General features: G+C 40.0%; 7 protein-coding genes and 3 non-coding genes across 12 annotated transcripts; 7 read left to right on the top strand and 3 right to left on the bottom strand.

Moving 5' to 3' along the window:
- The first annotated feature begins 467 nt into the window (after positions 1 to 467).
- Positions 468 to 550, top strand: trnal-cag (transfer RNA leucine (anticodon CAG)). Its single transcript has one exon. It is a non-coding gene; the product is annotated as a tRNA-Leu (tRNA).
- A 75-nt stretch (positions 551 to 625) lies between these two features.
- trnal-cag (transfer RNA leucine (anticodon CAG)) lies at positions 626 to 708 on the top strand. The gene has a single exon. It is a non-coding gene; the product is annotated as a tRNA-Leu (tRNA).
- A 465-nt stretch (positions 709 to 1,173) lies between these two features.
- On the top strand, positions 1,174 to 4,212 carry pllp (plasmolipin). The gene is made up of 4 exons (XM_077736055.1): positions 1,174 to 1,565; positions 2,478 to 2,651; positions 2,739 to 2,855; positions 3,635 to 4,212. Exons 1-4 carry the CDS (start codon positions 1,410 to 1,412, stop codon positions 3,740 to 3,742), a joined length of 555 nt encoding a protein of 184 aa, XP_077592181.1. The 5' UTR covers positions 1,174 to 1,409; the 3' UTR covers positions 3,743 to 4,212.
- arl2bp (ADP-ribosylation factor-like 2 binding protein) lies at positions 4,158 to 6,883 on the bottom strand. Of its 2 annotated transcripts, none has more exons than XM_077736075.1 (8): positions 6,737 to 6,883; positions 6,298 to 6,367; positions 6,147 to 6,208; positions 5,959 to 6,065; positions 5,462 to 5,547; positions 5,263 to 5,359; positions 5,053 to 5,173; positions 4,158 to 4,928 (listed from the first exon to the last, which is right to left on the bottom strand). In XM_077736075.1, exons 2-7 carry the CDS (start codon positions 6,333 to 6,335, stop codon positions 5,072 to 5,074), a joined length of 492 nt encoding a protein of 163 aa, XP_077592201.1. In that variant the 5' UTR covers positions 6,336 to 6,367; positions 6,737 to 6,883; the 3' UTR covers positions 4,158 to 4,928; positions 5,053 to 5,071. The 2 variants fall into 2 exon arrangements, with proteins under 2 accessions (XP_077592201.1, XP_077592194.1); XM_077736068.1 differs by lacking the exon at positions 6,737 to 6,883 and adding an exon at positions 6,597 to 6,719.
- Positions 6,884 to 7,014: 131 nt separating this feature from the next.
- Positions 7,015 to 7,133, top strand: LOC144193447 (5S ribosomal RNA). The gene has a single exon (XR_013325759.1). It is a non-coding gene; the product is annotated as a 5S ribosomal RNA (ribosomal RNA).
- A 164-nt stretch (positions 7,134 to 7,297) lies between these two features.
- On the bottom strand, positions 7,298 to 14,334 carry rspry1 (ring finger and SPRY domain containing 1). 2 transcript variants are annotated; one of them, XM_077736025.1, is made up of 15 exons: positions 14,123 to 14,334; positions 13,007 to 13,624; positions 12,390 to 12,442; positions 12,009 to 12,121; positions 11,473 to 11,599; positions 11,340 to 11,398; positions 11,135 to 11,201; positions 10,924 to 11,055; positions 10,716 to 10,831; positions 9,993 to 10,136; positions 9,796 to 9,907; positions 9,593 to 9,695; positions 9,363 to 9,515; positions 9,079 to 9,183; positions 7,298 to 8,986 (listed from the first exon to the last, which is right to left on the bottom strand). In XM_077736025.1, the coding sequence occupies exons 2-15, from the start codon at positions 13,384 to 13,386 to the stop codon at positions 8,890 to 8,892; spliced, it is 1,761 nt and encodes a 586-aa protein (XP_077592151.1). In that variant the 5' UTR covers positions 13,387 to 13,624; positions 14,123 to 14,334; the 3' UTR covers positions 7,298 to 8,889. The 2 variants fall into 2 exon arrangements, with proteins under 2 accessions (XP_077592151.1, XP_077592160.1); XM_077736034.1 differs by lacking the exon at positions 14,123 to 14,334 and adding an exon at positions 13,978 to 14,113.
- Positions 14,335 to 16,400: 2,066 nt separating this feature from the next.
- On the top strand, positions 16,401 to 17,962 carry anapc13 (anaphase promoting complex subunit 13). The gene is made up of 2 exons (XM_077736087.1): positions 16,401 to 16,666; positions 17,092 to 17,962. Exons 1-2 carry the CDS (start codon positions 16,568 to 16,570, stop codon positions 17,215 to 17,217), a joined length of 225 nt encoding a protein of 74 aa, XP_077592213.1. The 5' UTR covers positions 16,401 to 16,567; the 3' UTR covers positions 17,218 to 17,962.
- LOC144209666 (lathosterol oxidase-like) lies at positions 17,811 to 20,513 on the bottom strand. Its single transcript, XM_077736105.1, has 6 exons — positions 19,572 to 20,513; positions 19,253 to 19,466; positions 19,025 to 19,157; positions 18,815 to 18,915; positions 18,341 to 18,469; positions 17,811 to 18,258 (listed from the first exon to the last, which is right to left on the bottom strand). Exons 2-6 carry the CDS (start codon positions 19,460 to 19,462, stop codon positions 18,010 to 18,012), a joined length of 822 nt encoding a protein of 273 aa, XP_077592231.1. The 5' UTR covers positions 19,463 to 19,466; positions 19,572 to 20,513; the 3' UTR covers positions 17,811 to 18,009.
- A 675-nt stretch (positions 20,514 to 21,188) lies between these two features.
- On the top strand, positions 21,189 to 21,731 carry mt2 (metallothionein 2). The gene is made up of 3 exons (XM_077736100.1): positions 21,189 to 21,317; positions 21,401 to 21,466; positions 21,554 to 21,731. Exons 1-3 carry the CDS (start codon positions 21,293 to 21,295, stop codon positions 21,643 to 21,645), a joined length of 183 nt encoding a protein of 60 aa, XP_077592226.1. The 5' UTR covers positions 21,189 to 21,292; the 3' UTR covers positions 21,646 to 21,731.
- A 650-nt stretch (positions 21,732 to 22,381) lies between these two features.
- On the top strand, positions 22,382 to 23,633 carry steep1 (STING1 ER exit protein 1). The gene has a single exon (XM_077736043.1). It carries the CDS (start codon positions 22,505 to 22,507, stop codon positions 23,180 to 23,182), a length of 678 nt encoding a protein of 225 aa, XP_077592169.1. The 5' UTR covers positions 22,382 to 22,504; the 3' UTR covers positions 23,183 to 23,633.
- Positions 23,634 to 23,769: the final 136 nt, after the last annotated feature.

The following is a 23,769-nucleotide window of genomic DNA, read 5'->3' as shown; positions in this document are numbered from 1 at the left end:
TTTGGACATTTGAGTGATTGGAACCTATAAATGTCTGATTTGACGCTAAAGATGATCATCAATCATGCAGCCAATAAAAACTCCTATAGGAAGAATTGCTGATTGTAATCCTTGAGAAATATAAAAATGTGTGCAAGATGAAATGATTGATGAGGTTTTGTTGATGTTACCTCATCTCATTCTCTGAACCGCTTTATCCTCATTAGGGTCGCGGAGGGTGCTGGGTACTCTGGTTTTCTTGCTCATTGCAAAAATAAAATAAATATAGTATATACTTTTATGCTGCAAATTGTTTTAGTTTTTTCCTAATATTTATTCCAGCCACTTGAATAATGCATGTTAATATAACTTTCGTATTGCAGGTTTATAAAGGAATTATATATTGCACATATATAAAGGAAAATGCTGTTTGACTTCGCCGTTTTGTGTTTATGATATAATTGTATACGACGACCATTAGTTGTAACGTCAGGATGGCCGAGCGGTCTAAGGCGCTGCGTTCAGGTCGCAGTCTCCCCTGGAGGCGTGGGTTCGAATCCCACTTCTGACAATGTTTTTTTGTTGTTTGAGAAATCGTTTCCATTACTTATTTTTAATCAAGACTGTCGTCTACGTTGTTCCCAACGTCAGGATGGCCGAGCGGTCTAAGGCGCTGCGTTCAGGTCGCAGTCTCCCCTGGAGGCGTGGGTTCGAATCCCACTTCTGACAAGTATTTTTGTTTTATTAAGAATTCACATTTCATTGCTTCGATTTAACTGATATGCTCATCTCCATTTCATTCATTCATTTTCTAAATAGCATCCTCCCTAGGGTCACGGGGGGTACTGAAACCTATCTCAGCTGAGTTCGGGCCAGAAGCAGGCCAGCCGATCACAGGGCACGTGGAGACAGACAATCACCGCACACAAACTCATACCTAGGGGCAATTTAGTGTCCAACCAGCCTACCATGCATGTTTGTGGAATGTGGGAGGAAACTAGAGTAACCAGAGAAAATCGGATGAAAATCCGGCAAACAATATGAAGTAAAATGTGGACTACATACCCCAATAAGAACGAGAGTACCCCCAAAAAATGGTCTTATAGGTGTTTTTGGTCTTTGGCCTGGTCCCCCTTCCACTTATTAAACATTAGCAGGTGGCAAAGCCTGGGGCATTCACATGGGAGGAGTCAAACCTTAGGAGACAACGGCAAAGAGCGGGCAGAAGGCACTGTGTGCGCAGGTGTGTTTGTGTCACACCGACACAGGTTGAAAACACCGATCCCGGATGTTTCACCGAATGCCCTGCTTTGTGCTTTTCTCGCTGTCTGTACGGATTTGAGCCTTTAGGACATCCTTTTATCATCTACAGAGGAGACTTCTTTTTTTCTTGTTGGTTTTGTTGAATTTTTTCAACTATCCAACCAATAATGGCGGACTTTCCATCAAAAGTTAGCACTGAGACCGGTTCCCAGAGTACTCAGCAGGGGGGCAACAGCCTAAGGGGGTTGGCAGCTAATGTGACCATCAGCATGGACATGACTTTTATCAGGAGCATCCCATCTATCCTTATGATGGTTGAAATAGTGAGTGCTTTTAACACTTCCTGTCTTTTTTACTTTTGGGGTTAAAAACCTGCACTTGTGACATTCAGGGGCGGCACTGTACATTCTTTGTTTATCTAAGTTAATGGAAAAGCTAGAGGATGTGACATCAGAAAAAGATAAGATAAGACAGAAACAGTTCAAGCGCCTACTGGTAAATATATGGACTGTGTCTTAATAGAAAGCAGGCCATTAGGCCACTTAGCGAGTTGTTGCCGGATTTGTACCGCTTCAATTTAACTCAGCGCCACTGTAAATGAACTGATCGATCACTCACACAATTGTGGCATTAAGATTTAACTCTATTATATTATGGGGTGTTTGAAGAGGTCGGTGTGCAACTACTACAAATTACCTTACAAAACAACACAATGCATTTTTCCATTCATTTTTCTTTTCCAATATATTTCTCTTCTTGCAATGAAATATGCACAAGAGAATTTCGATATTTCACATCCCTGTCACATTCATAGCAAAAACAACAGTTAAATTTGTATTCCTTTTGAAGTTGTGGAAATCAGTTGAACATTATGATTTTCCCCTGAAATTTCAGTCACGAGTGATAAATATTCCACTCTTGCAGTACAAAGAAGAAGCCCAAGATTTAACTGTACCAATTTGCTGACTTTGTTCAGATGCGTTTATTGGTCGAGTGCATAAAAGCTTTGTATGGGGTTATCTGCTCTCACAATGACCTCTCTAAATGTTAATGAGGCTTTTGTATTGCCTTACAAAAAGGGCTGCCTTGACATTTTATTGGCAAACGGCCTGTAAATTCATTATATAGTTCCGTAAATTCAGGGAAGGGATAAAAACTAAAGGGAAGGAATGAACAATGACTCTCCTCTAGTTTGTTGCATGACTTGATATTTTGATGTGTTTTTACCTATTCAGTTTTTGGGGCTACTCCACTGGGCGCTGATCGTCAGCACACCTTACATGTGGGCGCCGGCCAACGGCTGGGTGTTATTTGTGGCCATCACGTTCTGGCTTCTCACCGGAGTCCTCTTCTTCGGCTTTGCCTTCGGTGTCCAGAGGAAACTCTCTTTCGTCCCTTGGCCACTCACTGTGCGTGCCAAGAAGTGATCAGTAGTAACAAATTCACTTATTATACCTTACAGAACATGACTAGAGTGCTCACATACAATTACGCAGGTGATGGTGTACCATGGAGTGACCACAATCCTCTACTTGACCGCCTTTCTGGCCAATGCTGCATCTGTTCAGCCCTTTTACTACAGCTACTTCTTTGGACATATGGCCGCTGCTGCCGTAAGTGCACTGCAACAACAGAAAATCCATTTCAAACGGGGTTAGGCATAAAAACTGCAACTGATGTACATAGGGTTGGTATTTCTAACTAAATTTAACTGACATAAAATAGAAGTTTTTTTTACATAAAATAAAATAAAGACTTTCTTTCATTTCCGTTTTTTATGATATAAAAACAAAAGGATTGTTTACCATTTCTTCAAACATTTTTAATTCAAATATGTAATATAAATATTAAATTGTTTGCTAATAGGTACTCAAAAAGGAGGGTTTGGAAATTTTTGGGGAAAAGAGCCAGAAACTCAGTATTCAATGGTGTTGTGAAAATTGTCTGTTTGGCATTATTTTGATAGTTTTCTTATTCCAATCAATTCATTTTATAGCTTACAACTGCATATTTCTTCTCTTAGCCCCTAAATATGGGCCAAAATGTATGTTATGTCACATATAGAACCATACATATCTGAAAAAGAGAGGAAGGTGTGTAATATTCAAACATGTAGTACTTGCTCATCAAATATAGTCAAGGTGGGGCGTTACAAGCTGTGCACCCTACCCTGGAGCTAAAGTCCAAATAGTTTCTCACAAAGGCTTAGCGACTGTGTTTTACCAAAGTGTTATCAGTGGCATGTGTCAAGTTAAAGGCTCATTAGTGTGAGGTCAATGCTTGCAATCCCCCGTAAAACAAGGATGTTGACACAAAACTGTGCATCCAATGGTTGTAAGAATTTTGTCCTTTCCTGTAAATGTTCCTCAGGCGCTTTTCTCTGCTCATTCAGTTTTTTGCCGCTCTGGTGACGGCGGTGTACGGAGTCAGTGCTTTCTTCTCCTATTTGGACTGGAAGGGATCTGGCGGAAATGCTGCTACCAACACGGTCCCCACCTAAGGAAACCCCCATAAAAAGACTGTTATATGACTCCCGGGGCTTGTTTACAATGTAAGCAATTAACAGGAGTCATGTGATTATTGTACATAAAATCGCCCACGGGTCATTGGTTAAACTCTGCTGGATGAAACATTACAGGTCAGAAGACTTGAGAAACAAATAATCAAAATATAATTTTCTCGTATTGAGTGCATTCCACATGATTGTGATGGCTGCGCAGTATATAAGCTTTTTTTCTAATGAAAATAAATGACAATATTCAATAATCACCACTTGCCTCATTAAAAAAATGGAATGTCTTACCTTGTGTTCTCACAGCCTCGGCGGAAATGCTGAGAAACTGAGAAATCTAGCACCCCAATTTCCCACAATGTACCGTTATATGCAAATTTACAATCGCTGAAGCAATGGGAGATTTCAGGCTTTTACCTGTTTATTAGAAAAATGTTTCATGGACAAATATACTCTACAAATCTCTATTTACACATTTAAAAATCTACTACACGTGCACAAAACTCAAAACAATAAATAAAGTAAAAAGGTGAGGATTTCTTGTTAATTCACACACTACAAAAAAAACTAGCAAACTTTGTGTTGATTCATTGCCTGCCATTAACGGCGATAGATGACCAATCTATTCAACCTGGGAAACCTGGCAGTAAATTATCATGTATCAAATGTCATGCACTGTTTTGACTGGAAGGCTGTCCGGGAATTACATCAATTGCCTCAAGGATACCCAACAAGCTAATTCTAAATCTTTTCCTCCCACTTAAAGTCAATGCACATGTTTCATAGTTACTAATAAGAAAACTTACTAATTACATGGTACCCACAATACTACTCATGGAAAAAAATGCACCTGATGTTGACAAAAAAAATCACAATAATCTACCGAGGCTTTTTATATTTTCCCATTTTACAACACTACACCCACGGTCAAAAGTTTAGAGACACCTCACCATTCAGTTGGATGAAAAAGTGTCTCAAAACTTTTGAAAAACGTTGTACATACATGGATCTTCCGGCTTATTTAGCACACTGGTCTCTTGGTTAGCATCTCTTCCGTACAAGCAAGCATGGTAAGTCTGTGCGGTGTTAGCTTGTTCTCCTGGTGCTTGTGCGGTTTCTTCAAATTTCTCCCAAAACATGCAAGACGGGTGAACTGAAGATTGAAGTCTGAGCACTTGATTTGAAGTTCATGGATGGCAACACAATAAAATTGCATTTAAAGCTCATTTAACAACAATACGGTATATATACAGGCATGGTGTTGTGTATTTATGTGTGTCACGGCATGGCATACATACAGGAGTTGTGCTGTGTGTTTCACTGCAACGGTTTGGATCCAGACTGTTTGGATTCGGCTGCTGGGGTTAATGGAGTAACTATGAGACCTGTACTCAAGTCCAGACTTCGACCCTCTTTTTCCTACAAAATATTAAACTATGTGAAAATACACTCAGGTTTGAGAACATGCATATGTGCAATCTTTCGGGGGGGTCTTTTCCACAACTCACCACTTTGTATTGCAAAATCATCTCCTTAAAGGCCACAAAATCAATAAAGGACAGCAATACGTCAACAATGTCACCAGAGACTTCATCTTTGTGTTCCCTATGGGCAAAATGGAGAGACCAAGTAGTAATTGGTTCATCATGAGAGCCATCTTGCAGCCAGTTGGTCAACACAAATAGGTAAGGAGATAGAAATGCTTACATGAGATGCTCTATAAAGGTTGCCATATTGAATCCCGGGATCCTCTTTATGAGCTGCTTCTCCACATATTTCTCCAACAGCTCCACCTACACACAAACAACAAAATGGACTAATAACTTAGACCAGAGAGTTTTTTTTTTTTTATTAATCAAGGGATTTTAATCTCATATCGTGCGTCTGATTGAGCTCATACCGTGTAAAACTATCTACTCTTAGACAAATAAACATTCACATTTACTGTCGATTTACAGTCTTCAATAAATCATTTTTATGGTGTGACAAACATTGAATGAATACAGAAGGTTGACAAGAATTTTTAAATTAATCATCTTTATGGATTACTGACAACCCTACACGCCCAAATCCATTCTGATTGGGATTTAGCAGAAAATGGATTGGGCGTCTGGAACTGTCCCCAACACAATGATTGACATTAATAAGCCAAAAGGATGACGTAAAAAACATGAAATTCCATAAATACTAGTGTGCTTACTCACATATTCATTGAAAATGGGTGTGTAGCTGAGTTTGTTTTCTTCCGTGTTGTCAAATTCTTTGTAGTGCTTCTCCATGAAACTCCGCTGCAATCGCTGGAAATCTTCCTCTAAACGAAATGACACTCTTTTTAAAAACTGAATTCATAAAAACTGATTTGCATCCGAAGTGGGAATTACACTCAACTCACCCATGATGATGTCTTCTATACAACCAATAACGGAGTCGAATGCAGTATCGGCGGCAGAGGAACTGCAAGAATTAAAAAAACTGGATCATGATGTGCTTCTTGAATGAGTAGCATTTTTATTATTATTTTAGGATTTCATATTTCAACCAACCTGGAAATAGCAAAGGTTTCGTCCTCCATGTCCCCCATGTCCACAATGTTTTCGCCGCAGCTCTGCACACCTGCAGCACGTTGATGGTGTTAGATGACGTATGCTTTACTGTTTAGCTCGTCACAGCTGTGTACACTCACAAACCTTCGAAGTTTACCTCTATACTCAACGACTACGTCAACTAGACAGCTAGCGTAGCTCAGGATAGCTAAACACGTGCTTAAGCACTAAATGTCCAAATTTTCTGGAATGAAGAAGATAATTGAAACCAAGGTCATGGGACTATATTTTGTACTTACTTCTTCCCTGAATGTCCATGTTAGGGCAATAATGTAGACAAGTAAAATAGCGCAAGTGGGTCTGTTGTCAAGGAAACGAGCACCTGGTGCTACTAAGTGGTGTCCGACAGAAACAATGGTGTGGAGTTTCAAATTCCTACCTTCAAAACGCAGCCAGGGAAAAACATCAGGAATTTGTCGCGAAACGTTAAAAGTCCAATCAGAAGCTCTCACGAAACTTGCAATGTTGTTTTATATTTTAATGTCAGTTTTACCAATAGTGTAACAAACCACCAAGTTGCGCTGAATGAACTCATGCGGCTCTGCTGCGGAGGGACCGAAGCCCTAGCAGTATGGTGTCATGTTAATCGCTGTCTTGACGATTAATGGGAACTTGCCCATATTATTTTTAAATGCTAAATTTGCACAGGTACCAGAGGCTTACGGCCATACTACCCTGAACACGCCCGATCTCGTCCGATCTCGGAAGCTAAGCAGGGTCGGGCCTGGTTAGTACTTGGATGGGAGACCGCCTGGGAATACCAGGTGCTGTAAGGCTTTTCTTATGAGTGCACTGCAATTTTTTTGTCATAAGGTCAGTTAACTTCCACAGACTTTTCTCATTAGAGTAATTACAAAAATGTTTGTGCATGCCATGTTTTTGCCCTTTCCAAATTGTGTTGGTGTTAATCTGATCTGATAAAATGTGAAGGACTACAATGTCACATGAACATACATTTATTCCAAATAACACACTTCAGGATACAACAATTCTTTGATAAATCACATGTTTGGGAACTCTGAGGTGAAATTTTTTAGTTGTTTAATATTTCACTATTTTTTTCCTGAATTTTGTCTTCAGCCACATAATCAGTTACTCTTCTCAGATTCTCATTTAAGGTGCTCCAAATCAACAAACAGTAAATAGACACTTATCTTACGGAGCAATTCAAGTCATCGTCAGATATCCATCCTCCCAGTATATTTTACTTTGTAGATTTAGTCCATGCATATTGGTGGGTACATTTCTGCATTGCTTTTATAAACAACACTAATTTCAGAAATGTCGGAAAACCAAGTCAAGCCGAATAGGCTTCAAGCAAAGGTGGGCAGTAACTAGGCCAAAATCCAAATTCAAAAGGTAAATCTGAAGCAGTCTTGAATGTTTGTAGGATGATACAGCCGATTTTGGGAAGTTTTGTAAACACGCAGACTTAAGAGTGCCATGTTCCTTGCAAAATGCATAAAAAATAAATACAAACAGATGCCGCTACTTCTTGCACAGCAAAACCATTTAACCGATATGCCATCCATTCACTGACCAATTGACTGCCAATGATAGCAATTGACATCCAAGCCATTTTGATTGGGAGTCGTGAAGACCCTCCCGTCAAAATGTCTTGGCATCCATCACCCTCAAAGGAGTTGATCGAACCAAAATATTTACTCCAGTGGTCCTAATATCCATTGGTTACCGTAAATATGGACAATTTTTTGGAACTATTTGTAATTGTTGAGTCCTTCCATTCACCACTACATGCAGACTTTAAATAAAGCACTAACAAGCAGAATTTGCTCAAAATCATTATTGTACTCCATTGAAGGATGCTTATCAGAAGCTGCTTCAGTATTTTCTCTGGTATGACCAAATATTTAACATTTGTCGTAATAAACCTAATTGTTTTTCTGACAATGACCAAATGTGTTGAACTTCCAAGTACTGGATCAACACAAGAATTGACACCAACTGAAGGATTATGATACAACAAGGAGCAAAGACAAGAACAATGCTACCTGGAGAACACAATAAATAGTAGATTTCCACCCAATGTAAGGGAAACCTGGCTCACATTATCTGTACCTTAGGGTTAACACTGTACTTACAACAGTATTGTTATTACTACCCTGCTGTTTGAGATCTTAACGCATTGGCCTGTAAAAAAAAAAAAAAAAAAAAGTGGACTCTTAATTTGCAATCAGAGGTCCGCTAATTGGGTCCTGCAAACAAGATGTTGGTTGTAATCAGATCACTTTGTTTTGCTTCCCCTCCTTTCACATATGCGCAGTTCAGGAGGATTCTTGTCTCGCTTCTGCTCAGAGAAACACAAGAGGAAGGAAGTGTAGCTATATGAGTGAAAGCTCACGGAAACTCCGCTGTGATGGACTCCTGATCATCGCGTCCATCCCCATCGTTCCCATCCCGCACAGTTCTGGTAGGATCGCTGAGGCGCCGTCCTCTGGATCAGCTGGGCCGGAGGGGCTTAGAAGGGGAGTTGGCACTGGTGCTCGTTCATCTCTCCTTGCAGAAGTGGTGTCACGAGATGTGTGCAATGAGTCTGACGCGTGTCTGGATGTCTTGGCGACACAGGGGACACGTTTCTAACTGTAAGGCACAATCCATACATATACCCCTGGAAAAAGAGTAAAAATAAAGCTCAGTCATCAGATTGACATTTGACTTGACTCAATGTTTTGTGCTACTTTGGAAAAAGTCAATGCTTACCCGTGGCCACAGGGTCGCAGTTCCGTGTCTGCCATGATATCACAGCACAACGTGCAACAGTTGTCGCGGATGCTGACTTGTTTCAGTAAAGCCAGGCGCCGATGTCTACATAAAACACAAGCAAACAAAAAAGGCAACGACGCATGGTTTTACAACTGCAAGGCTTCCAAGATGAATCAGACGATCAAAGTGTCCAAAGACTTTTCAGGTAATCATAAAAACAGTATAATCTTGCCTTGTAAAATGACAACTAAATGTCGTCCAAATAAACGTGCCCATCTTACCTCGGTAGGATGATCTTTTCACTGGGTAATAGTGATGCAAAGTCATTAAAGGTGCTGAATTTGACTGAAGGCGGGTGGCGGAAAGGCTTTGCCCCAAAGTTAAACTCACACTGCTGGTATGACATAAAACTGGCTGCCGCAAAAAAGCCGGACCTGACAGACAAAAGACCAAAATAATCCATCGAGAGAACATGGAAAATAAAGCGAAGAGACCATTGGGGTGAACTTACGTGGCAGAGGAGAAGACCTGTTTCTCTGGTGGCAGCTGTTGCCCATTTAAATAGAAGATCATCTGCTTTTTGCTAAGATCCAGAAGGAAGCCGACTGCATCTCCTACAACAAAATCCCACCAGCAACGTTGAAATTATGACAGCACAAAAGTGTTAAAAAACAAACCTAAAAGCATCTTCCTCAGTCATTTCCAAATGCATACCCTCCTTCCAGCAAGGGTGAGAGTGAGGTTTACTGCGAGCATTGTACCAGATGAGCTGCCTGCAGCCATCATATGCACACGAGTATTCGTCATCGCCGATCCCGTAACCCTCCTGAAAAATTCGTAGGCACATTAACAACACTTGTGGCAAGATAGGAAGAAAAATAGTTGAACTGATGATTAACAGAATTACATACATGGTTGAGGAACTTGCTGTCTTTGGTGGCCCATCCGATTTGCATCACGCCTGACGTGATGACAATGACCTCGTAGTACCACACGCCCGAATCCACACAGAATGTACAACGCACACTCTCAAAGGAGGAAGCATCGCACCGGGCCTGTAATGGGTTAATATACATATGTAATGTACGTAATTTTAAAATAACAAAAGCATTTATATGCAATTTCCCCTGATAATATATATTTATATACATATATATTTTGTCATCTGAAAACCGGAAGGAGGTACACTTTAATGAGTTTTTTTGTTGTTGTTAAAAATGATTTCCGGTCAAAAATGGTAATATGTTTGTTTTTCTTAATATATTCAAAATCGTTAGGATGAACCGAATGAAACTGTGAAAAAACAATGTGTAAAATTTTATCATTTACCATGCCCAGACCTTTGTATATTTTTATAGTACTTATTTATGATTTTACTGGGAAAACACACTTTGTGGAGTAGCACCACTAATTTTGTTATTTGCAGCTGTGTATAATGACAATAAAGGCTTCTGATTGATTGAGAAGGATAAAAACGTGTGGAGACGTTTTTAGACAAACTAATTTTCTTTTCTGGCAAAGATCATAATAAGAATGGATATAATGTGAATGTGTCATGTTGAAGTGAAAAAACAATGATTTAGTATGTATTCTAGCATGACTATAAACGTGAGAATTATTTTAGCTAATCTGACCTCTAAACCACTGGGGGAGATCTTGAGGTACTCGCTGACGTCGTTGCTGTTGAGCATGGCGTTGATATGGGTGAGGTTGACCTTCTCGTAGGTGAACTGCCGTCCTTCTTTTAAAACTGGACAAAGAAACAGCATATTGTCCTCATTTTGGACTCACCCACACAAAAACAAAAGTAATGGAGATTGCAGAAGCCACGGGCGTACTCACACAGGTTGTCTAAGCTCCACTGTGAGCAGAATCCGACTTGTCTTTTTAGGTATTCGGCGTGCTCTGCCCACGATTCCAGGACAGCCAATCTCTTGCTGATGCTAGAGGCTGATACTGTCAGCTTGTTTTCACCTGAGGGTGAGGCATGCATTGTCATTAGGAGGATTTGGCTCATCATCAGCAAGTCACGGAAGCGGCAAAGTATTCTTACTAGTCTGAGAAAATTTTTCCAAGGCAATCAGAGCAAACAGCATGACAGTGGGGTGCGCTTCAGAGCCCTTGGGAGAAAATATGAAAGTCATTTATTAGCAAATGCAAGATTTTAAAGCTTTTTTTCAAGATTTAGCATGCAAAAAGAAACATTTAAATTCAACCAGTGTGTCTAATAGATCTATTACAGGCAGTATTATGCTCACCATGCTCTCAAGAAGGTACTCTAGAGTTCCGGGGTTCAACAGTCCAATACTGGCTGGTCCTTTGGAAAGATACAGAAATCAGTGACACGACAGCAGGGAATTGTTAGAGTGTAAAATAAGAGTGACAACGGACCAGCAAGTTTCTCAGCTAGACATCCGAGGACAGCGGTGGTGTTTCTGTGTTTGGAAGGGCTCAGAGCGTCCTGTTGGGCCACAGTCGCACTCAGACTCAGCATGTCCGACAGTTTCTGGAGAGCATCCTAAACACATTGCGATTTCTTTTAAAGACAGCAACACTCAAGATAAATATTTCAGGAGGGGTTACAAATAACTCAACGGCTGCTGTTGACAATGACAGACATCCATTTCAGCCAAATTGGCAGGAATGCCTGTCAATGCCAATTTGCTGCTAACCCCCTTCCATTCAAAACTGATTGAGCTTCGGAGACGTCTATGACAAAAACTTGTTTCACAGCATAGTTCTATGAAAGTCATTAGGTTCAGTTTGGGGAAGCTTTAATGCATTTCACATGATTTCCCCAGTGAGACATTTAGGTCCATAAATATCAGAACAATCGATACAATTGTGACTTTAAACACGACCGCAATAGATTTGTAATAAAAAGAGGGAGCGAGCTTCTAACAGGATATGCACGTCACATTTCTAACCTTCGTAGGCAAGGGACATTCATCCAACAGTAGGGTGATTACTGCAGGGCCAAGCGGGTCATCTAATGGTATCACTCGAATTAAAGACTGGACAACTTCCAGCCAACCATCATCTAATGGAGAAGACAGACATGTTTAATTTGAAATGAATCTGGCAAATATCTCTGCAATCATTGTGTCATTCATTAGGATTGAGCAAGATTAATACCATTGTTGTTGAATAAATCAGGCATTTGCATCTATTGCAACAAAGGCCACGACTTGAGGAAAATACATCATTCTCAATTGAGCAGCGATTTCTTAGTTCGTTTTTTGCACGATTATATAATCAAGACATAGCTGTGAGAGATGTGATCAATTCCAAAAAAGCATATTTCTTACCTGTCTCAGCCATTTCATGTAAAGTGATCATAGAGTAAGGTGGTTCTTGATCACTATTGAAAACAAAGACATTGTTGCTCCAATACTGTGAAACCAGTAACATTCCTTAATATAGTTATAGCACATATTAAGTAACAGAAGTGGTATAAAAATTTGATGTTAACATAAATTGTGGTGTCATTGAACATACAGGAAAACAAAATTACCAATCATTATAAATGTGAGGGCTTAATCAGGTTCAGTGGCATCAATTCATTATTTATATATATGTATGTATGTATGTGTGTATGTATAAAAAAAATAAGTGGGTTCGTGAAATATATATATTTTTTATATTTATCTCATATTGCATATATATTCATATTTATATATTGTGGAAAAAGTCGAATGGAACCATTGTTTTTCTTTTTTGTAGTGTTATAAATATGTAAATAACTGTGTTCAGCTATATGTTATTTTTTTCACTACAGCTCAAGTGGAATTTAAAATAAAAAGTTTGTCATTGAACTTTAGTGAAATGGATGGGTAAAGAAATTATCTTTGTTAGTTTAAAAGACACATTTGTTATGTATTATATTTTATAGTCAAGACAGCCAGTGCCAAAAGGCTTAGCTTACTTGTCAACAAGCGTCCTGATGACAGCCAGCGTGTCCAGCACAAGGCCGTCCACGTTCTGCTTCTTTCGTCTCGGCTCGTGAGGGCCACGTCCTCTCCGCGGTGGTCTAACCGGGTCTCTCGGGCGACCGCTACGAGACTCTCGCACATCTATGGCCATGGCCGTGGCCGTACCGTGGTCCGCCTGCCTGGCCTGTCCTCGGGATGCTCTCGACGTCCTTTGGTGGGAGTTTTCTGTGTCGCTGTCATCCCGGCACACGCAGCTGTTACCCATATTTCCGGAAGCGGCTAGGGTCTCCCGCGGGGTAGGAAAGGAAAGGGAAAGCACAACCCGCACGAGGCTCCTGCAGGCACAGTAAGCGATCCAGGCAGCTACTATCATATCATTTGAAGAGCTCGGCAATGGAGGGTTCCGGTTCCCGTCCCAAAGGGCAAGGTTGGATCGCTGCAGATAATCATAGCGATTCCAAGCATCCACTTGGGAAGAAATTCACACACTAGCAACTGCGTTACCAACACAGTTGAGGGTCTGGTGATGGATGGGATGAAGTCATTTGAACATCGTCGGCATCTCAAAGTTTAGATCCAGAGCTCTTCCTGGTCTCACAAACTTTGGAAAGCTTAGGGACACACAAAGAACAGGTTCTGTTAAAATATCATCTTGATCAGTTTATTCCATTGAGAAGAATTGGCTCAAATGGTATGGTGAAAGTCATCAAAATGACTCTGATTGAAATAAGTCCCATTGTGTAGAACTGGAGCAAATAAGATGAAAAACTAAAACGCTACTAGTGTTCCTGACAGAACACTCACAGACTTAGCCTGTTAGCTTGCTAGCCACCCACCAAGCAAAACGGTAGCAGCTCTAAATCAAACCTCGAGGCTTAAAATTCGTATCGATCAATGCCAATTACGAGTTTAATCACATACACGTCCACACCCACGTCTCATTCACGTGAAAATATTGCAGTACCTGTATAAACCATGCTACAAAGTAGCCGGAATGAGGTTTCTAGCTTCGATGGGTAAGAGCTAACCGCGACTGTCAAAACCGAACAAGTTGGAATCAACTAGTCTTATTCTCCGTACGGCCGATCAGCAACTAGAAGACAATTTACCTGAAAGACAGAATCACGTCACACACATTTGCCGATGACGAAAGTGACATCATCCATATGTCCACTAGTGAAATGTGTCGCGCACGACGGAAAATGCGAGACAGCCGCCGAGCTTTACAGTTCCGTAGCGTCAACAGAAAGCAATACGAGCAGAACCCTGGGCCACCAGAGGGGGGATGCCTCAGACGAATTGGAACTTTAAAATGAAATATTGGAGTGGAAAGTCATTTTTGGGCCATTATATGACAAGCAATCTAAATCTCCACAATATACAGTGATGCAAGGTCTCAATTATAATAATATTTAGATTTGATTTTTTTTAGTTATACTATATCTTTATATATTTTCTTTTCATAATTACATTGTTTTGCATGATTGTGATATATACATATATATATACACTAGGAAAGACATTATAAATGAATTAAAATGGAAATACATTCTGGTAAATGGAGTAAAATGACAACCCATTATAGTGACATTTACATCATTGAGAAATTGACCAAATCAGACATTTAAACAAACACCATATTAGATCTTAAACTTTAAATGCAAGCGTAAATATTCATTTAACGACCACAGTATGCAGCCAGAGTGGTTGGCAAGTTGGCCCCATAGTTCTAAGGTTAAGGGTTCGATCCCTTCCTGTGTGAAGTTTGCATATTACCCCCTGGGCTTGTGTGGGTTTTCTCTGGGTACTCAGGTTTCCTCCCACAATCCCCAAAAAACATGCAGCATAGGCTGGTTAAACACTCTGAATTGCTCCTAGGTATGAGTGTGAGCGTGAATCGTTGTCCATCTCTTTGTGCCGTGCAATTGGCTGACCATCAATTCAGAGTGTCCCCAGCCTCGTGCCCATAGTGAATTGAGATAGGCTCCAGCATCCCCACGTGCCACGTGGAGACAAATAAAAAGCTTATTTGGCTGCCATCCACAGTGATACAATTTTCAGTGCAATCAATAGCCGTAAAATAGTTAAGACAATCGAACAGTACCTGAGACATGTAAGCATGCCTTTAATTTTGATCAGTTAACAGAGTTACAGAAATGTTGCTGCCATGTTTTCTCAAAATTTCACAAAGAATTAAGACTATCACAGTGGATCATGAATTTAGAGCCATTATGACCACATGTTCACATAGTGTGTTGTAAATTGGGACTGTCATAGACTCTGCTGCGGTCAAGGGTGGTGTTGAAGCAATTGTCCTGGTACATCCCACACATGCTCAGGTTTTTGGTGAATTTCTGAGATTTGGGGAAGAATATACATGGTGTTGTTTCAACAGTGGGAGGTTGCAGGCCGTAGTCATTGGAGGTGGTCCTGTAAAGAGGATTCTGAGGTTTGGCCCACTGAGTTGGAGCTGTGCCAGGCGAGGATGGAGTGTTGGCACAGGAAAAAATGGGGTTTCCAGGTTTGAGCCACATTTGTGGGATTTCTTCTTGTTCTGTGTTCGGGCTTGCCATCTCCGAAGTGGTGACTATATGCAAACATAGAAGAATAAAGAAAAGACACATTTGATCATTCCAAAGAATTTAAACTTTTGATGTAGTCGTACAATTACCTGTGCTGTGGATATAATTAATGCAATACATTCAGAAAAAGTAGTTTTCAGTTGGGAAAGACTGTCTTCCCTCCACAGGTTCGAGATGCCATATTATTTGAGGTAATTTGGCCTTCATTTGCTAAATTACTGTATTACACAGGAAACTTGCCAGTATTCTCAATGAGTTGCGTTTAGCATTTTTTTTCATTGTCATTGCAGTGAACTATCAACAGATGACGCCATTTTGTGACGTGATGATGTTATCCCGATTCGAGACAATATGTCATGAGAAAAATAAAAAAATGTGTGAATGGAGTTATTGTAGTAATGAACATTTATGATATAATTTCTCGTTTCGAATTCAATGTCACATTTGATATGATTAATAAACATCAAACAACATTATAATATTAGAGAAGCCTCACTAAAAACAAAAACAGAAATATAAAAGTCGCTGCTAAATTAAAGATTACATAAAAATTATTATTTCTGAAAACCTACCACTAATTCGCCAATCCGCCAACCTTGCGTCGTTTTTCCTCTAGTTTACAATCCTGTCTAGTTTCCATAGCAACGAGTAAACAAAAAGTCAAGTTTTAGATAAAATTTAAAAAATTACCACTACTCAAAATTTTGGGTTAAACAGTTCAACGCTTAAAAATGTGTTTTGAATAACCCTTGCACTAAATATAATTGCCCACAATAGCGTGGTTTATCGTAATACGTCATCGCCACGCGTCGGCCAATGACGTCAACATAAACGCGCCATTCTTAAACTGGAAGAAGCAACCTGTCTCTGTTTTGAATGTATCTAAGTGTAATTACTGGGGCATAGGCTAAGGATACGTCCTATTTTTCTAGTAGCAGTTCCTTAAAGATTAAAGCAAGGGTCGTTCTTACTATGGACAGTGAAATCCAACGTGACGGTCGAGTTCTGGATCTCACCGATGATGCCTGGAGAGAGGATAGGTTACCATATGAAGACGTCACCATCCCGCTGGTAAATTGACGTCAGGGATTTTGACAAAGAAATTAAATATAAACGACATTGTACTTGAGTTAAAGTTAATGTCAAATTTCTCAAAACGAATGTTTACGTTTGTAACGTTGTTCTAGGGGTGTCCAAGCTGGTTCGAAAAGGGCCGCTGTGGGTGCAGGTTTTTTGTTCTAAACGATACTGCGGTTATTTTAATCAATGAAATGTCTGCTGAGATCAAGAAATCATTTGAAAATACTGATTGCACTGGTAAAACACCAGATTGATTAAAAGATGTCCTCTCCATCAGTTGCAACGTAACCTTTGCCCACTGCTGCCCTTTCTAAGATAGTTCGGACGCCTTTGTTTCACAGGAAATATTATGTCTTGGGGGCCCGCGACTAGTAATTCAATTCCAGTAATCTAATTTATTCCCTTCTGTTTATCAGAGTGAACTCCCTGAGGCTGAACAGGACAATGGGGGCTCCACTGAGTCCGTGAAGGAGCAAGAGATGAAGTGGATAGACCTCGGCCTGCAGAGTCTCCATGAAAACACTCCAAACATAGGGAGTTAAATGGCGACCTGATACTAAAACATCAGTTACATTTACCACCTGGATTGGTTGACATTTTCTTCCGCTCGTCCTACTTGCAATGGCATACCTGTCAACCTCGAACCATTTGTGATCTTACCAAATTTTGTTTTCGCCCTTACATATATGTATAAATACATGGAAAATCTTACCACTTTACTTTTTTGTAAAAAATCACGAACAACAAGTACCACGTGTAAGAGTGTATTCTTGACTTGTAAACAGACCAGAAACAGCTGATCAAATGAAAGTAAACATAAACAAGGGAACAGGAAACGGAAATCACATGGTGAAAGTGTTACAAAACGAAATGTTTATCATGATCTTTTTTTTTTAGCCAATCAGAGGCGCCGGTACATATATCACTTGGCAGACATGCGTTTCCGGGAAGAAACAATGGCGGATGGTGAAAAATGGCTAGAAAGTGCCTTAATTTATTTTTTTTTCTCAAAATCACCGTTTAGCGTACCATTTTCATGTGTACAGCGTACCAATATAAAAATGGGCTTTCAGTTGTACCAATTACGGCGAGAACGTACCAGTTGACAGGTATGCAATGGTGTTTTGCAACAGATTTAATAATATGATCTCATGATTACTTGTTGATTGATTAGTTATTGTGGTTCCATGCTATGTAAGAGGACAAAGGTTCCTGTCTAAATATCAAATGTTAATGTGGTGTCTTTAATGTAATTAAAGCCTAAAATACACATAATTTCAATCCTGCCATCCAGTATTTCAAATTTTCTTTAGAATGCTATCATGCTTACTTGTCTATGTAAGCTTGCGAATAAGGTCATGTGGTCCATTCCCTTGGAGGACTGAAGGATGCCTGTAGGAGCCTCCCAGACGATCCCATAATGTGAAGTACTGCCCATAGTTATAGTTGAAAAAAAGGTGATGATCCACATGGTGAGCGGCACCATTTATAAAACCTATTAATGGGCCAGGGATGCGGAAGTCCCCGTCGTGAATAGAAATGGTCCAGATATTGACGAAGACGAAGAGGGACAGGTAAACAACCTGAAATACCCCAAATGAAAAGAAAAGTAAGATTTCACATGTTTCAGTGAATCAAATCTTAATAACTAATTCAATAATTCACCTTATGGAGTGGGAAAATGAAAGGATAAATGTGGTAAGGTAAGCTCTGCAGAAAGCCGTCAATTGGGTGGAAGGCGTGGCTGGCAAATGGAGAAGGGATCTTGAATATGTGATGCTGCTTGTGGAGGTACTGATGATAGGAGAATTCAAAAATAAGTACTAGTCAATCTTACAAGGCCAATAAATCATCCTAGTCAAGTGAAAGCTAAAATATTTCTTATCAGACACCTGGTATATAATCCTCTGTATATAAGATAATGTCTGATTCATCACTTTGTGAGCAGTGGCAACCTATCTTGATTCCAAATTATACAAAAAGTCCTAAAAAGTGAGACCAATATGAATCATCTTAACATATTCTATATATACAGATGCACCTAACCAAAATGCTACATTAGATTAAAGTTCAAAGCACTGGGAAAAACATTCTTCCAAATTGTTGACTCGATTAGACCAGTGAAGGCCTACAACCTGCCTTATAAATGCTCCTATGATGCATGCAACGGTGTATCCAGTAGATGCACATATCTGTGAAGAACAGCAACCCAGCAATGCTGAAGAACACTCCAGGCCAGCCTGACATCAAAACAAAGTGTTTGGGTATTATGATACATTTTTTTATTTACGTATCACCGTTTAGTGAACATTATTTAGTGTCTCTTCTTTCATGAAATGGGCCCCTCACCCTGAGGAGATCGGCTGATGTCATCAAAAAGTTGACTGTGTCCTCTAATCTCCAGAAAGAAAAGCGCCACTGTGGGGAAACTCATCCAAAAGAGGGACGTGGTTGCGAGTTGGATTTCTCTACTCACCTGGTTCTATAATTGGAGTAAAAAAAGGGATTATCCTCTTTGAGAAAATTAAGATGATGAGAAAACATTAGTATTAAGAGTTGATGTTGTCCACAACCCACCTCAATGAAGAGTGGATGCTTCATGAGCCTGTGGTCAAATACACAGTAGAAATTTACTGCAGCAAAGAGCAGGTAAAGAAGTTGTGCTCCCAAGTTGGTGACCAGGCTCAGGCTGAGCAATTGACGCAAAGCCCATTCCTCGGGCCACGATGATGGGTAAACATAGGGAGTGAAGACATAGTAGTCGGCAACTTTCAGCACATGATCCATGCCACTTGAAGGTGTTAAAATGAGAAGCAGAATGCTCATTTAAGGAACGAGAAATTGGCATGAACACATTGAAAAAATACATTTTCATGGTTTGCTATGCAGAACTTACCCCTTTTTGAGGCCAGCTATGAATAATTCATAGAGAGTAGGACCCCCCCACCCCTTTCAGCTCACGTTTATTTGGAACAATCCCCAATAATATGACATGCAGACTGCACCACACGCCACTTTGGTCTGAATCTTAAAATAAACATTTAGTAAAACGACACTACTCTGTCATTGCTTTTTTTTCTGCAGACATGTGGCACGGGTGTGTTAGGAGGGATTCACAGACACATTCTGGAGCTGAAACAAGATCCCAGCATGCTCAGCAAATAACTCATTCTCAGATTCGTCTATTATGGTGTGAGCTATGATTGGCTGTAACTATCTTCAAATGATAAATATTCTAAGCAAGTTTTTTTTTTTTGTCCAGAACAAGTTACCTCTCATTTCTTGATTAGAAAATTATTTAACGGGGGAATGCTGGGTCCTATTTTAACAGATCCCTTTGCCATTTCACTCAGTCACAGTGATCGTGTTATGTGGTTTTGCTGTTGTTTTATACTAGTGAAAGTATAAACGTAAATACATAACAGTAGCCTACAGGAAAAATAGGTTCACATCCTGATGAGTTAGCATGACTTGACATCATTATCGCAGTGTGGAGTGCAAAAAATGTGATCATCACAGAAGACTTAAGAGACTCTCTTTGGTGTTTCATGTTGATTACTTGGAGATCCTTTTTTGGTTGGATTTTGAGCATTCCTGTGAATGTCGTTTTCAAGCGGCATTGGGTAAACAATCATTATTCAACCTTGAGAAACACCCATTTGCCTCTGTTGTATACAAACTAGCACAAATAAACACAAGAGCCATGTGAACGAGTGTGTTATTTTCCCACTGCACACGTTACTTGATGGAACGCCTCTCGCTTGACTAGAATCGCCTGTTTACGGTTTTGTTTTGCTCACGAGTCACGAGAGGAACTGAATTAAAAGTCCACGCAATTGCGACGGTGTGCAAATGGGCGGGGCCACGTGGCGCTTTCGTCTGACTGTGCCGTGCGCAGCGCTCTTTGATGGCGTCACACGAAACAACGAATGTTTTCGAAATGGTATCCCGTTTTTTATACATACATACTTTTAAACCGATTTAGATAGTATATGCACATTATTTTGAAGTTTGTTTAAAAACTCATCCACTTTTAATGTTTGAAAATGAGAAAGGAAAATCTAAACTTTGAAATATAAGATTGAAGTTTGTCAATATATTGATTTACTGCAATTTAGTCTTACTTTTATTTCAGTGCAACTTGATGTGATTTTGTATTAATTAATTTGTGTTCAATACGAAGAAGGTTAGCTCAGTTTTATTTGGTATAATGTATTCAAATGTTCAATATTCAAATTGGTGTAAAAATTCCAAAACTGAATAAACACTATGGCCATTCTTATTTGAAGAAATCAGTTATAATTTTATAGTAAATATATGTTTTTATTAAACAACGTAAGTAAAATAACTCAAATTAAACATTGATTGACCCCTGAGAGGAAATGGCCTTACATAACATTTCCAGAAAACACAAACAATATAAAAAAAAGTCGTGTGCACAAAGCCTTTATCTTTCATGACAACCGTTAGTAACAAGAAAAGAATTTTGCACACGTCCCCACTGCTCACTGAACACTATAAAAGAGCAGATTCAGCTTCACTGGTCACATCAACCAGACCTGACAACCTGTCACTACTCTCTCCATCTACCTTTGAAGAAAGCCTCCAGCTCACAAAATGGACCCTTGCGATTGCTCCAAGAGTGAGTATTACCTAACAATTATCCATCATCGTGACCTTGTTAAATATGTCAATTTGACCTTGACTTGTTTTGCCTTTGTACAGCTGGAACCTGCAAATGTGCTGGATCCTGTTCGTGCACTAACTGCTCTTGCAAGACTTGCAAGAAGAGTAAGTTTAGCCAAGCATTTCTCGGGAGTGGGATTTTTGTGTTTTTTTTTTTTGGTTGCTAAAACTGTTTCGTGTCTTGTTCTGCAGGCTGCTGCTCTTGTTGTCCCACTGGATGCAGCAAATGTGCGTCAGGCTGCGTGTGCAAAGGGAAGACATGTGACACGAGTTGTTGTCAGTGATTGAGCTTTGATCTGCCCCTTGATTTGATGTCTATAGATGATTATTTTTGTTCAGTGCTAAAATAAAGGTTTACCTTTTTAATGTACCTTTTTGGTGTAGATCATATTTTGTTTTGACCTAGGTGAATGATTTGGAAAATAATATTTGGGAAATAAAGTGGCTGTCATTTACGTCCAATGCAGTTTTGACACTGGCAGTCATTGATTACTGAGACTTGAAACATGATCACTCAAAGCCAGCCTTTTCAATTGAAATACATTTGTCTGCAGCTATCAATGGCAGTAAATAGTTTTGGGGCTAGTAGAGACAAAATAAACTTGTGGTGTGAAAACCTTATATAAAATATATTTCTAGTAAAAGACAATGTCCAACCGCAGCAAAAGAGTAATAAAAAACTACCAAGTTCACTGGATGGATTAATGATTTTATATAGAAATGTATTCATGAAAAATCAAATACTGAAAATCTATGCAACTTTCATACATACCAACATGCCAGCTTTTGACTGCGCAGCTCAAGAGAAACACAGTTAAAATGACTAGCGTCATCTGGTGTTGTGTCTGAGAAGTGTCAAATATAATGGGTTCATTTAAGGCTATTGTGCAAGGTTAAAATGCGTTAATTACACTTAGGTATGTTGATTGATACAAATTTAAGTCGAAAGTTTTAATTCGATGTTACTATCTCCGGAAAGGAAAAAATATGTTGACTAATTTCCTACCGGAAGCAAAAGGGAAGAACACCAGAAGGCAAATCCGAACGTAGCCTGTGTTTACACTTCCGGGTGCTTTGGACGCCATGGCGGATAATCAGTAGCGTCTGCTTTCCTGAAAAATCTTAATTTTGAACAAAATCAGAATGCCGAAAGTTGTGTCTAGAAGTGTTGTGTGCTCGGACACTCGAGACCGAGAAGAGTACGACGACGGAGAGAAGCCCCTACATGTCTACTACTGCCTTTGTGGCCAGATGGTGCTAGTCCTGGACTGCCAGCTGGAGAAGCTGCCCATGAGACCCCGAGACCGAGCCCGGGTGATCGACGGCGTCAAACACGCGCACAAATTCTGCAACGTGGAGCAGGACGAGAACACATACATCAAGAGAGCCGAGGGCATCGAGCGGCAGTACCGCAAAAAGTGCGGCAAGTGCGGCCTGCTGCTCTTCTACCAGCACCAGGATAAGAACACCCAGGCAACCTTCGTCGTGGAAGGAGCCGTGGTTAAATTCGGACTGGGCCTCGGCAACACCAGCGTGTACAGCCAAAAGCAGCCCGAAGCCCCAAAGAAGGTCCGCGTGATGATGACGAAACGTACCAAAGACATGGGAAAGTTCAGCTCCGTCACCGTGTCCACCATCGATGAAGAGGAGGAGGAGATCGAGGCCAGGGAAGTGGCCGACTCTTACGCCCAGAATGCCAAAGTCATCGAGAAGCAGCTGGAGAGGAAGGGCATGAGCAAGAGGAGGCTTCAGGAACTGGCTGAACTGGAGGCCAAGAGGGCCAAGGTGAAGGGCACCCTCATTGACAATCAGTTCAAGTAGAGAAGATCAGATGAAAGTTCTCAATGGACCATCAGTGGGACTTAGGCAGGGATTTCGTCCAAAAATATGTTTAGATTTGGTAGTGTTGTGCTGGGCCCGTTTTTTTCTGGCGTCACCAGCGTCCTCCCGAGTTTTGAGACATGAACTTGTTAAGTGAAGATGCGATACGAATTGTTGGGTATCTGTGGTTGGATTGCAATCAGGAGGCTTCTGTGTGCACCACTTGTTGCTGAAAGGCAGCTATGATTGGTCTCAAAATGAGAAGGGCAGTGAAAAAAATTGCTCTATTAAACAATTTGGTATTTAGAAAATATATTTTGTTCATATTTTCTGATGAAAGTCTTTTGAAATAATACTGTTCAAACCATAAGTGTAAATAACATGTCACCCAACATAATTTCATTCACCAATATAGGTGTTTTTTATGTAATAAACCCACGCTATGACTTTACCATTGTGTGGCTCTTTGCTTATCATATTTTGTATAATACTGTGACTATTTGCCCTGTAGTTAATCTGTTAACTCTGGCTAATTTGTAAAGATAATCAGTTCAGAAATGGAGTTAATATTTTAAATTACTATTAAC

This window comes from Stigmatopora nigra, chromosome 2 (genome assembly GCF_051989575.1).
Source record: "Stigmatopora nigra isolate UIUO_SnigA chromosome 2, RoL_Snig_1.1, whole genome shotgun sequence".
Lineage (NCBI taxonomy): Eukaryota > Metazoa > Chordata > Actinopteri > Syngnathiformes > Syngnathidae > Stigmatopora > Stigmatopora nigra.
The sequence above is the reverse complement of the archived record's forward strand: the minus strand, read 5'-3'. Positions and strand labels throughout refer to the sequence as shown.